This window comes from Vicia villosa, linkage group LG6 (genome assembly GCF_029867415.1).
Source record: "Vicia villosa cultivar HV-30 ecotype Madison, WI linkage group LG6, Vvil1.0, whole genome shotgun sequence".
Classification (NCBI taxonomy): domain Eukaryota; kingdom Viridiplantae; phylum Streptophyta; class Magnoliopsida; order Fabales; family Fabaceae; genus Vicia; species Vicia villosa.
The window spans coordinates 144247325-144262737 of NC_081185.1; the positions used below are offsets into that span (position 1 = coordinate 144247325).

The 15413-nt window shown below is 28.0% G+C and overlaps 1 protein-coding gene across 1 annotated transcript in view; it reads right to left on the reverse strand.

The window, feature by feature from the left end:
• LOC131614896 (putative disease resistance RPP13-like protein 3) overlaps positions 1 to 9805 on the reverse strand; it is a 12489-nt gene extending 2684 nt beyond the window's left edge. The window contains exons 1-2 of the mRNA XM_058886432.1: positions 9494 to 9805; positions 7617 to 7710 (exon numbers count right to left, since the gene is read on the reverse strand). Of these exons, the coding sequence (XP_058742415.1) occupies positions 7617 to 7710; positions 9494 to 9805 (406 nt within the window). The remainder of the gene's footprint in view (positions 1 to 7616; positions 7711 to 9493) is intronic.
• Positions 9806 to 15413: the final 5608 nt, after the last annotated feature.

The window sequence follows — 15413 nt, forward strand, 5'->3', positions numbered from 1 at the left end:
TTTATTATTGTTATGACAGAATCATGCATGTTATTTTGTTCGTGTCACTTGTCTGCTGTTGGCTCCATTTTTATTTTCCAAATCAAACCCACCTAGCCACTACATGTCACCTGTTATAATCAATAAATAATAATAGAAATAATCAATATTTTGATAAAAAAGTTTTAGAAGTGAACTATAATTATATTTTTTTAACCTTTTCTTTTATGTGATTATAATCAATATTTTGATAAAAAAGTTTTAGAAGTGAACTATAATTATATTTTTTTAACCTTTTCTTTTATGTGATTAGTAAGTTATTAAGATTATTTAGTCTTATTATTAAGATGTTTGTGGTATGGATGGCAAAAAAGGTTGTTAAAATCTCGATTTAAAACTTAAATTCTATAAATTTCACGTTTTTAGATCAGCATTTCGTGTTAAATCGCAGGTAAAAACTTTTTTAGGTAAAATTGTATTCCGAAACGATTTTAAGTGATTTAAATCTTTCTGAAATTGGTGAAATCATGATAAATCGTTGGATTTTACTCTTTGACCTGATTTTACTTTCTTTTTTGTCAAAATTTATAAATCACATTTTATATTTTGGCCCGTTAAATTTTGTCTATGGATTTTTAATTTTATTCACATTCATATCTTGATTATAATATTAAAGAATATTTGACATTTGGAGATGAATTTAATCAAGTCAAATATGAATGTTCTAATGAAGACGGTGTTGTAGAAGGATTGAACTCTTGATAAAGTTGAAGATGAAGATGAACAACAAATTTTTTAGAACTTGAAAAACTTATGAAACTATTGTTTTTTTATAATCTTTTGGATGTTACATTTTATGATTTGCTGGACAATTTATGTAGTTTGATACAAGTATGTGAATATTACACTTTATTATGATGATATAGTATATTTTTATTTTATAATTAAGTTAAAAATTTAAATAATTAATGTTTTAATATGATGTAAACTCTGATTTTACGTTTCGATTTTACCTAGGTAAAACGAGTCAAGATAAAAATTCGATTCTGACAACCTTAATGGCAAAGCTTCACCCCATCCCGTTTAGTTCCGTCTCGTTAAATCCATTCAAAAGCAAGTCGGAATGAGGTGGATAAATTTAAATGTCTAAAGTTAAGTATGCTCTTTTTACTAACAAGTTGGTGAATTGTTTTGCCAAATATTTTTTTACAATTTGATTTAATATATAAATTATAAAAGGATAGTGTTAAAACACACAAATTAAGAAATCCACTTATAAAAAGTTTATATTAAAAAAAATAATTAACTTTATATTTTTACTAAAGTCAGTACACAATTTTTAAAACAATATTTTTTTCTTTTAATTCCTAATTTAAGGGCACGAGTTACCATTACCTATTATAAAAAATTTAATCACGAGACTTACAAAAGATATTTCTTAATTATCCATAGAACTTCATCCATTCTTAATTCTTAATGTCATTGGCATATTCTTCAATATAAACAAAATAACATAAAGAAAAAAAATAACATAAAGAAAAAAAATAACATAAAGAAAAAAATAACAAATCTATGTTAATGAGTTCAAACTTATAATTAAAAAAAAAAAAAAACAATGTTTTGTACACAAATAAATTATATTTAGGGTTAATAAATCGTTAATTGGTTCAGTGGTGATTGACGCTGAACTTGGCAGGGAGGACCACAGTTCGATCCCCACAATTATGATCGGGACAGCACGACAAAGATGCTAACATGGATGTCATGTGGCATTTTGTCCCTATTTCTTATATAAATTTTATTTATAGTGAAAGATAATTCGTTGCTAACATGAACATCATACAAAACCCATAAATCGTACCTAAACTGTAGCTAATTCGCATCTAATTTTTAGCTAATTCTAACACATTATTCTTATGACCTAGACTTCATTTTTTTCATGACTTTTTTCAAGAAACTTTATCATATTATAAGAATATCTCTCACAAAAATTTAATTTTTTTTTACTTGAGAAGAATTAAATATGAATTATTTTACGGTCGATTTTCTATAAATCGAAAACAAGAAAAACATTATCATATGATTAAGTTTTATGCTATTATTTTATAGGGAAACATTATAGGCTGTTTCGATTTTCTTTAAAACAGAAACAAGGAAAACATTATCAAGAAAAACATTGTCAGTTGTTTTACCATCAATAGAGTTAAATTTATCATTTCGTGACTTGAAAAAAAACACATTTAAATGTGTTTTGATCAAAAAATCAAAATAAATCGAGACTTATTCGAAATGTCATGAAAATTTGTAGTTCCTTTTTATGTGTTATGATATAACTCCCTGCAAAATAATAGCTTAAAACTCAATCATATGCTAATGTTTTCCTTGTTTCTGTTTTAAAGAAAATCGACTTGTAAAAAAATTCATATTTAATTCATCTCAAGTCAAAAAAATTTAAATTTTTGTGGGAGAGATCTTTATAATGTGATAAAATTTTTTGAAAAAAAACAAGAAAAATAACGAAGTCTAGATCATAAGAATGATGTGTTTGAATTAGTTACGGATTAGCTGCAGACTAGCTAGAATTTTGTTACGGTTTCTAAGTTTTTAAATGATGTTCATGTTAGTGACAAATTTTGCAACGAAATATTTGTCGCTACAAGTAAAATTTATATAAAAAACATAAAATGGAAACAAAATGCCATGTGACATCCATGTCAGCATCTTTGTCACGCTGATATTGCCACGTGTAAGTGTCACGTCAGCTCTGTTAACAGACATTAGTATGAAGGACAAAAATAGCGAATAAAATTTTTTAGAAGGACCATTGATTGAAGGAAAAATGAAATTGAAAAATTTATAAGGACTAATAACATATTTAACCCTTATATTTATAATGACTATGTTAAATGTTTTAGAACACATTATTTTTGTCAAAAAAATATCATTTAATGATTGACACGCAACAACTTGGTGCCAATAAAAGACCAATTATCAATCTATTAGAGAAAAATTAAACATATCAAGGTCAATAATTAATTGAATTTCCAAATATTAACAAGTAAAAATGCAGAAACTTCAAAGGCATAGTCATATCCTGAACAAGAAAATAATCAAAGTTTTTTGTAAAATTTGTCTTGAGATCATGATAGTACAAATGTACAATACTAGAACTGCAACAAATCTAAAACTAGTTAGTAAGTGTGTCATCTCTACAAAGTTTATTGGGCTATTTAAGTATTTGTCTCACTCTGCATATAATATCAAAAATAGAAAGATTGGGTTGAAATTTATCTTAAACGTATATGTCTATGAAGAAGAAGAATAACAAAACAAAAATGGATGCTTCAATAATCGAACAGAACACCGATGGAATAGAGGGATAGGCCCGACTGCATATGAAACAAATGGAAAAAAACCTACTTTTAAAATAATAGAATAAAATTATATTTATATAAAAAGAGGAAACATTCAATTTTTTTACTAATACATTTTAAAAAATTAGTGAATTAAACTCCTTAACCAACTATTCAATTTTCATTATAAATAAAAAAATAACAAAAAGTCCACGGGCAAAATCCGCTTCGCCTCATTTTTTAAGCGGATAAGGCAGAACAGAAATGCTACCTTTTGCTTTGCATGGATACCGGACGTTCGTCCGTACTTCAACAAGGGCGACCTCTTTCCCCTTAGATTATGGCATGGAAGTAGTACTCCCCATAGAAGTTGAGATCCTGTCAATGTGAGTCTTGATGGAAGCAAATTAACTAAAGTTGAATGATGTCAAAACAGGTTTGATTAGTTGATCTTGATTGAAGAAAAGAGAACGACAATCTTGTGTCATGGTTAGTTGTACCATAAGAGGCTGAAGAAAGCATTTGATAAGAAGCTCCGTCCTCATGAATTCAGAGAAGGCGACCTCGTGTTCAAAAAGATCTTGTCTATCCACTCTGATTCCTATGGCAAGTGGACTTCTAATTATGAAGGCCCATATATTGTTAAAAAAGCCTTCTCTGAAGGTGCATTGATTCTTACAACTAATATTTCATGATTTGTAATAATATTAAACATTTCTGAACTTAAAATAAAAAATTTGAACCTAAGTCCCTTCAGATTAAAAGGTAGTTACTTTACAACTATACCAATCAGTTCTGGTTGATAATATTTCTAATGATTATTACTTTTAACTTAATAATTCAGAATATATATTTACTTATTTATTTATTTCAAATAATACATAAATTTAAAATTAAAATTAATAAAATATAAATCGTAAATATAATTAATAAAATAAAAAATTAATATTTACATAAATTACTAATAAATTAATTTATTATTATTTGTTTTAATTAAATAATCATTTTAAATTTAATTTATTTTTTAATTTGAATTAATTAAACATTTTAATAATTAATTGAATTATTATTATTATAATTAATTAATTAATTAACTAATTATTAATTAATTAATTAATTAATTATTATTTAATTAATTTGAAATAAGTAAATATTTATTTGTGTGTTTGATTAATTTTAAGTAAATATTTATTTGTGTGTTGTTTAATTTACATACGTGTATTACTTAAAATAAGTAAATATCTATTTATGAATTATTTTAAATAAATAAATAAGTAAATATTTATCCTGAATTATTAAGTTAGTCATCCATTATTAAAAATATTAAAAATAATTGGTGTAGTTCTAAAATGACTATCATTTTATCTTATGAATTTTTTATTTTTTATTTTAAATTCAAAAATATTTAATATTACTGTAAATTATGAGAATAATTTATTCCCAATGTACATTAGCCTAGTGGCCAAATATATGACGTATCTTAAAGGTTCTTGATTCGATTCTTTTAGGAATACATTTTTGCTTTTTTGATGTTTTTAAATATGAGTTGTTTAAAATTAAATTGAAATTAAAAATCAATTTAGTATTTAAAAAAACATATAATAAAATAAAATTCAACATGACAGTCCAGTCACAGTATACAAGTAGGAAAAAAATTGATTTAAAAAAAATATGTACGAAAGGACTAATATGGCCCAGTTAAATTTTATAAGGGATTAAATTGGATTTTTTTGTCAGAAATTAATTTGAGTTCTATAATTTTTGTGAGGGACCAAAATTAATCTTTACTCTTTAATATAATTTATCATTTAGTTTAACTTATTTTATATAATTTATCTCCAAATAATAGAAAATATTTTATATTAATATACTTTTCATTTCAAAATCATTCATAGTATTATTAATTATTTATTTAAAAATTGTAAATATTAAAGTGTTTATTTTTCGAGGATATTATGCTGTTTATGAAAAAATTTCAGGTTTTATTATTTAAGGATTTTTAGAATTGGAAACCATCGATAACTTTATCATTGAGACACTTCTTGTTCTTATCTCCAAAGAGGGCAACTCTTTTCAACCTTCTTTCTAATATAAAGTTGATCTAAATTCTACCAAGTAAAACTCATTCCTAAAGTAAAGGAAAGAGTTTCACCTAATACAAACAATTTATCTATCAACCTCCTACCTTCTTTAAATACTTCTATATTTTCGAAGAAGAGCATCTCCAAATGCATTTTTTTTAAAGTTATTTCAGAAGTATATTCAAAGATTTTTTTTTAAAAAAATTAACTTCGAAGATGTACTTCCAAAAACATTATTCTTTTTAAAAGGGGTGTCTTCGGAGATAGTATATCCGAAATATTCTAATTTTTGATTTTGAAATTTTTCGGATATACATATTCGAAAAAACTCAATAATTATTCAAAAGTTAAAATAAAGATAAATCAATACAACTAATAATATAATTATTTGTATTAATTAAAATATATTATTAAATATATATCATATAATAATAATATTAACCTAATTAATATTTAAATCAACACCTTATATATATATATATATATATATATATATATATATATATATATATATAAATTAATAATAATAAAGATATTTATTTACTATTTATTTATTATTTTTTATGATACATAAAAAAATCATTTTATAAACTAATTTTAAAAAACAATTTTATAGTTAAAAAAAATTTATTTTATAAACAAAATTACCAAAAAAATTTAAAGTTAAAAATTATTTTACTAACTTATATAAATAAAAAATATTCTTATTATATTTCATAAGTAAATTTTGAATTATATAAAATTACATATATAATTTATTCACTAAATAGAATTAGGACAAAATCTTCTTGTAATTTTTTCAAACTAAGTGAAAAATGATTATTTAATCATAACTAATAATTAAAATAATTTTTATATTGTGATTTTTATTTATTATTTTAAAAAATTATGTAATTCGAAATTTATATTAAAATATGAATAAAGTAGTAAATAATTTTATTCTTACTTGATTTTGTTTATTTTAAATTTTTATTGAATAATTATTAATGTATTTATTTTTTATATATCATAATTGTATTAGTTATAATTTTAATAATTATTAATATGAACTTTATCAAAAAAAAATTAAATTTTTTATGAGTTTTATTTTTTAATTTATAATTGAAATTAGAATAGAAATATCAATAGTATAATTATCATTATTATTATTCATAACTTATAAATTATATCAATTTTATGATATCTGAACTAATTAATATTCCAAATTTTTTAATTTTTGAGGTTTTTTTAATTAATCAAAATTCTAATTTTTTTTTGGGTGTTTTCGGATATACATATCCGAATTATCCAAATTCTTTTTTTTTTTTTTTGTTGTTTTCGGATATTCACTCCAAATTAACCAAAATCTCAATTTTTTCGGAGGTGCATCTCCAAAGAATATTTTAGACTTTTCCGAGTAGTTTTCATCTCACGAGAATCTACAATGAAATTATCATTAAAAAATGAGTAATGGAAAGAGAGTGATTCTATTTGTAATCTAAAACTAAAACTTAGTATGTTAAATTGTTGTGTTTATCATCTAGTGCAATTTAAGTAATTGGAAAAATCAAACCCTTGACGAGACACCAAAGTCTGGCAGATCAGAAACTACTTGAGGTAATGAGTTTATTTTATAATTGTGTTGGAGAATAATTTTGACTGCTTTTGGTTTAATGTAACGGTCATTTCATTTCTATGAAACTACCAAGACTGTCATCGTGACTTTATTCTTTTGCAATGTAAAGTTCCAATTTCTGTGCGTGGGTTTTACTTTTTCACACATTTCTCTATTACAAGGTTAATTGTGTGTTTTACTTTTTCACACATTTCTCTATTACAAGGTTAATTATGCTTCCTCTTCCTCTTTTTCTAGTTTTACTTTCTTTTTTTAAAACAAAAATAAGAGATATCATTTAACAAAGAGAACAATACAACACTAGGGGACCAAACCAAGACTCCTTAATGACAAAGCTTAAGCTTACGAGTATCATCCTTGTCTAGCAAATAATCTCTAATATATCGTTATGAACATAGTAGTAAAAAGATGTAGTTTCGATTTTTAAACCAATGCTAGCTAAAGAGTCCGCACAAAAATTGGCCTCCCTATAATTATGGGATATCCGAAAATCAATGCTAAGAGTATAATTTCAACTAGAGAGCCAACGAGATCCAATCCTCCAAGGCACCAGAGCATGGTTGTTGCAAGCATTCACAACAAAGCTACAATCCTTTTCAACCCATAACTTATCAAAATTCTTATCTTTAGCCAATTCAAGCGCCATGATGAGAACAATAAGCTCTGCCGTTTTAGCAGATTCCTCAGTTAGATAAGAGCTAAAACTTAGATAAGAGCTAAAACTAACAATATGATTAACATTGTGGTCTCTAAAGATTCCACCACAAGCAGCGGGGCTTGGAGATCTCTTGGCAGCACCATCCACATTACATTTGATCCAACCCAAGAGAGGAGGAGACCAAATAACATCTAAAGTTCTAGTATTTTACTTACAAACGGTGATGTTTGGAATGATATGGAAACTAATAAATAAATTGTATTTTAAGATTATTATTATTATTATTATTATTATTATTATTATTATTATTATTATTATTATTATTATTATTATTATTATTATGAACATTATACATATTACTTGAACTCAAAATTTAATATGAGGTCACTTTCTTGCTCCCTTTGGTGGAAGAGTAATTGTTAAAGCTGGTAGAATTACAAGCTTTTGAAATGAGGAATCCAAAGCATAGACAAACCAACGTGTAATGGCACTTGAAGCCAGCGAAAAGGCCATTACAAGAGCGACTTGGAACTCTATTTGGTAATTGTATTTTAATTTTTAACCGGTAGCTTTTTTATTAGTTTTTAGTTTTTTTTTTTTTTAAATTATTTGAAGTAGTTTTTAATTTTGTAGTTTTTAGGTTGTGATTTTTTCTTCTATTTATATTTTTATTATTTTAACAAAAATATATTATTATCCCTTTAATATACTATCTCATATATTACGAGACGAAAGATGATGGAATGTTTAATATTTTTAAATAACATTAAAATTATATAATGAATTTTGAAATAGCATTAATAATTATTAAATTACTGAAAATATCAAGGGAGAATCAATGAGATCAACTAAGACCGAAAAAACTCATAATATCATCTTTCATCACATACGAATTCACCACACATTTGTACATACACTCAATGATGTTATTTTCAACCAATTGCAATTCAAGTATTATGTTCATACAAAGAATTGTCTCTAAAGTCATCTAAACATCAATTCCCAACATATATATATATATATATATATATATATATATATATATATATATATAGACACACACACACACACACGCATACATGTAATTTTACACAATCTCACAATTATTAAATCACCTACTGCCAACAAAACTATTTATATTGAAAAGAATCTCGTGCTAGCTTCCTAACGCTTCGAATGAGGACCCAATCAGAGTTATGGTTCAAAAGTTATGACATTTTTAGTTTTGTTAAAAAATTCGTTGTCAGACTGCGGTAATCGATTACTGATACGTGGTAATCGAGTACTGCACCAGAAAACTAAAAAAAACTCAATTTTTAAGTTGGTAATCGATTATCAATAGGTGGTAACCGGTTACCACAGAATCTATGACAAAAATACTCAGTTTTCTTCAGCCCTTTCAAACATGTCTCAACATACTCAAACATCTTATATCAACAATCCAACATTGCATATCATTAACACAACATTTAAGCATCAGTTACTAACATAGAAACATGATTCAAACATCAATTTCAGGGATTCAAATCAAAATCTAACATGTCAAAACTTAGAATTTCAATTCTCAAATCCTACACCTGGTACTACAATTTACTAATACATTATATTCCCCACAATAAGATGAAGACTCACCCTCAGTGGCGAAGACAGAAAAATTATAAAGCCTGAGCAAAAATTTAAATATCGCAAATTTATTGTATATAATATATAAATAGTCATCAAACATAATAAAAGAAATGAAAGATAACCTTACAATAGCCAAACTTTGAACATCTTCACAAGTGGAAAATGAAGCATTTCTTTTCACTTGAAGAACATAAGTTTCAAGTTGATTTCTTATTGTTCCATGGTCATCATCAGAAAAGTCTTCATGATAAATATCAGCAAAACGAGCAAGTTTATCAACATCAAACTTGGAGAAAGAGTTTTTGGGGTCAAGACATGAGAAGCAATCAAGGATAATGTTACTTCCTTCACTAAAGCGGTGATCCATCTCGACACATATTTTGTCAATAGCTACATAAAAAATTTCTGCACGATAGTGATGAAGATCAGTGATAGTCCTCCCTTCTACCCTTGACCGACCCTGAACCGGTATTTCATCATCTATATTTGACATCGGAATACATTTATTAGGCAGTGATTATAATTCGACTTCGGGTTGCACAACATTCACATTCTCAATACTTTTTTCTATCAATCAAAAATCTTCTCATCTCTGTTATTGAATAAAACAAATCAAACAATCAATAACAATAAACCCAATAAATTGCAATAAATACATAAGTTGTAACTGTCAAACATGATAATAAGTTACGATGTAATTAAATGACATATATTAGTGAATATATATACTCTTACTTGTATCAATAAGCTTAAAAAATATATTAACAAGTTTAAAAAATATATTGTTAAAACATGTATTTAATAAACAAAATTGTCTGACACTTGAAGGCCACTGATCTTTCTCACGATAATGAATGGGTTTTTAATTAGTTCTTTTAATTTTCTGAAAATTTATTATAAATATATTTGAAATAATTTCATGGTAAATTTTCAATCCACTTTTCAATAGTTTAAGAGAACTCTCAAATTTTAAATTTAATTTTTTAGACGAACTATTCCAAAAAAAAAAACTCAAACTTGTCATTAATCAAATCTGAAGTGGCAGCATGTAGTTAATGCCTCACATCAAACATGTCATTAACAAGAAACATGTTGATTGAAAGGTTAAGGAATAACAATAATAAACTCAAACGCAATTATGCAGAAAAAACAATAATAATAAATCCAAACCTGTATTCTTTTCTTCTTCCTCAGAAAATCTCTGGACCACAGTTTGGGCAATGGCCCACCCTAGTCGGCCTCTAGCTTCGCCCATGACCACCTTTATCTTGGGTTTTGAGCTTCTAGGGTTGTCTCCCTTTCTCTCTTATTCTCTTCTCTTCTTTTCTCTTTTCCTCTTCTCTTTCTCTTTTCCTTACTATCTTTCTCTTCTCTCTTATTTTGTGAAAACCTCACTTAACTCAATACTATTTAAATTGGCTTACTAATTAAGACATCACTATTTCTCATTCTAACAAACATTAGACCCAAATGATTACTTTCTCATTTTCACACTTACTAGCCCAAATACATATATCACAAACGCATATTTAATCAATTATCATACCACATAATAATTAATAAAATAAGCAAATAATAAAATGATTAATAAAATAATAAATACTAAAAACGGGATGTTACAGTCCGCATTATGAGTAAGCATGAGAAATAAACCCAAATAAGTACCAGATAACGTTTGCCTCGAAAACTTACTTTGAACCGATTAAAATCGAAATCACTAAACTTTGACCTGATGGCCGTGCTTTGCAAAATGTGAGGAATGGTATTTTAAATGAATGACATATTTGAGTGAATTATGCAAATGATTTTAACATAAGCCAGATGGATTGAGAATGGTAAGACAAATTTGGGGTATGACACTATGCCATAGCTAATATTTTATCTGTATATTTTCAGGCATGGATTCTTTAGCACTTCCCACGCATCTCTGGCTGATCATATTTTGATGACTACTCTGAGAATCAACCACGTGTTTCTGTATTAGTCTCACTTAGTAGGAATCAGGCGATCAAGCTCTTCAGAGTGTTTCTTGACCGTAATGCAACAGATGATATATGTTACACACCGTATGACAATCACTATCAGACACGACCCATGGATGATATAGCCTTATGATCTATATAGTTGGCTTATGGGTCACCCCTGATGTATCTACATCTGCCTGAGCAACTCATGCGCTCGTTCGGATATCTACAGGTTGTTCCAACTTCCAAGAGACCCCTTCGTGTCTACTCCCCCCACTATGGTCCGCAGAGATGTAAATGAGACGTATAATGATTTCAATAATCATCTTGTACCAGATGAAGCATGAAGTTTGACAACTCTTCACCAATGGAGTAATGCATTCGACTATATCCAATGGTATTTTAGAGTGTCACTTTCTCACATGACACCAGATGCTCACGAATATTCACCTAGGCCAGTTGATCATGAGATATTAGATGAGGAGTAGGCTAGGGCAAATTATGTCTCTAATGTGTTACCTACATGACCTCATATAGAGGCCATTGTGCGAGCGAGTATAGAGAGATGAGACTTTCTGAAAGGCACTTATGCGAGGGCTACTAGAGATGCCATTTAATTTGAGACACATGTGACATTGCAATACAGTAGGCACGGAAGGAATAGGTGATCAAATATACCCACCATTATTTGATAGTATTTGTATTAAGGATTATGGATAGTATTATGGTTTGTAATTTTCCATTTTGATAGTATTATGGATACTAGATGATTCTAATATATGATATTTTAATATTATTACATCAGTGCATATTTTAATTGATAACAAATTTATTATAATAGTGTACTTATTATAAATGGCCTATTACATTAGTGTATTTCCTTTTAAAAATGTTAAATTTTACTGCCTAAAGAGTGATTATGGAAGTATACTTCCTTAACTTTTACGGAGAAGCATCTCTAGACTAAATTATGACAAAATGTGAGTGAGTCACTTACGAAGGAATCTGGTGTATATGAGACACGTACATAAATATACTTCCAGAACATTGAAGGGAAATTTTGGGTTTTTATAGGGTGGCTCTTCACCACTGAGAGCAGGAAGAGCACCTCCCATATAAAAATGAGAAAGTTACTACTGAGAAAAAAGAGAAAGAGTCAGATGGGATAGTAGAAGTAGATGTTAAATGTATTTTGACCTCGAATAGGGTAAGTTCTTATTTTGTATAATGTAGTTTTTCTCTCTCAATTGCAACCAAGTAATATAATATATTTTTATTATTCTACCATGATAAGTCTAATATCTTCTATGTTATTTGGACGAGTTTTATCTCTACCATATTATATGATTTGTTCAATGAAATTGAAATTGCGAAAAAGAAAATTATTATTATTAATTTGAAAGAAAAGAGAGTTAAAGCTCAAAGAGAAAACATTACATAACAATCAATTTAGGAGTAGAGGCTCGAAATGATATAATTTTAGTAGGCCCCTAAGAAGAGGTAGTCTATGGAAAAGAAAGAAGGTTAGGCGCAATGGTGAGGGGTGAGCTACCCTACAAAGCCAAGGGCCGTTTGAATGAGCCATATAGTCGCTGGATAAGGGCCGCAAGAAGATCCAAATTGGGCTCCCGTTATGTACTCGCTCAATAGACATGTTCTAACATGGGCTCACAACGACTAACTGACAAATGGTTAGTCAAGAGGAGAAAACCACTCTCCCCACAATTCAAGGAGACCAAATCCTCACATTACCATATTCCTTGGTCATGAACCTATGGTAAACTACTATTTGGACATCTAGCCCAAGACTAAAAAGTCACTATAAATACCTCATTCCTAGAATAAGGAGGGACAACTTATTTATCACACATAACTCACACGCTTATACCTAATAACCAAAACAGACAGAGCCTTTCATCTCACGTGTGCAGGTCCTCTACAACCACCTTAAAACCAGCGTACATAGCTTCTCGTTGTCGTGGTCAAATCCTAATCACTGCAAATTATTATAAACCTATTAAGGACTTTAAATACCTTTTTGACCAGTATAGTGGGGACGTTGGACCCCGATAAAACTAATTGATGACACACCTTTCATCGTCACTATTATTTTCACTCATTTTCACTCATTTTCACTCTGCTTGAAGCCGATAACAATCAAGAAAACACTACTTTCGGTGTCTCATGGACCCGCCTTATTCACTCAGAAGACGTTCCTCTTTTAGTTTTTTTGTAAAAACTCCACTCGCCAATCCAACTCGGGGTTGGTTGGTGAGTCAGCCATAACCATTATGTGGATCATCAAAAATCGACTGTTTCGTTACAACTTCCAATTGACCCTCACTAGAAATATCAAGCCTAATAGACTGACGACTGCATTGGAGAACGTCGCCGAACCTAGTTTCTTATAGTTAGATAATTGAGATACCTTTTTCATCCCATGTCTAAAATATCAACCTCGATAGTTTTTTGTCAATATAAAAGAGTAATGTTTCTTGACAACTAACATTGTGTGCATGCGGAAGAGGAAATAAGAAAGTGGTAACCACCCTCACATGCAACGATCTCGCAAAGTAAGTAGAAGCTACCGCGTTTGTGGAGTTTTTAACTTGCCTCCTCCTGACTTATACCTGACACCCCCCCCCCCCCATTTTGCATACTTTTACCATTGCCTAAAGCTATCAAATTTCAAATAGTATGAGTTTTTACTGAAAATTTCAAAACTATACCGAAAATTTCGAATTTTCCATAAATTTATATTTGAAACTTTTAAAAAATATCAAAAAGTTTCATGAATTTTTACCGAAGTTTTCAAAACTATGCTGAAAATTTCAAAATTTCTGATAAAAACTTTACCACGAATTTCGAAATGTTTGCGTTTTTATTAAAAAATTTGAAATTTACTATAAAAACTCGTGTAGTTTTTACCAAATTTTTTGAAATACATGTTTCCGAAAATTTTGAATAAACTATTAAAAATTTCCTTCTCTTATTTTATTCTTTTATCAAGGATATTTTTGACATTATAAAATTATTGGCATGCCAAGTTTAAATTGTAGAATGGCACATTAAATCCTCCATATTTTAATTGTCTCCTAGGGGAATGTTGTGGACTAATAAGACATATTGATAGGTTTTCGGATCATAGCTGTTAAGCAAATACTATTCAGTATTCACAACATATAAGATAATGAAATGAATATTATTTTTGTTGTGTTACTTCATATAGTAAGAGAATTGGGAATGACTTTAATGACTAATTAAATAATAACTCTCTTACATTAAAATAATATATTTTTGTTGATTCACCTCATATCTCTAACTGAAAGTAACTTTCGGATCTCTAAGTTTTAAGAGGCAAATAGAGACAAAGTTAGAAAAGATAGAGAAGTCAAAATTAGAAGATCCAAACCCGAATTCACCGATATACACCATAATTCAAGATCCAAACCCGAATTCACCGATATACACCATAATTCCGACGAGTGGAGATCCTTTCCATTTCTCAAAAGAAATAGAGAACACAAGTAATAAAGTATTTGTGTATAAATGCATATATTATTGAAATGTATGACATATATTTTACATAATTTGATATATATTCCATAAAAACATTAGTGCTTGTGTTCTCCATTTCTTAAAAGAAATGGAGATGATCTTAACTCTATTCCGACCATTCTCCAATCTCCATTTCCAGATATTTTCAAGAATCGAAGATAACTTTGAGTTTGTTCTCTCGCACTTGCAAGTTAGGTTTATTTTCTGAGTATCGATTATTTTTTTGAAATTTGCTTGAAAATATAATGTAAAAAAAGCAAATATCAAGAAAAAATTGATTTTGAAAAAAATAACTGAAACAGTGATTCCAAATCACCATAGTAAAGTAATGGATTGCTAATGTCAGCGGTGTGTTATGATTAATTATTTCTTTAAACACTTAACAAGATAAGACAATTTTTAGAAGATTCAGTTCATCTAGATTCTCGCTTAGTGTTATGTTCATTTGCTCTTAACAATGTTTACTCAGAAATAGCATACATTTTTCTTACCCCACCTTCAAAAAGAAGTGAGTGGAAACAGTTCTTATCAAAAAGAGGGGAGGGATACAAGTAGAAAGTGATTGTGAAAGAAAAGAGC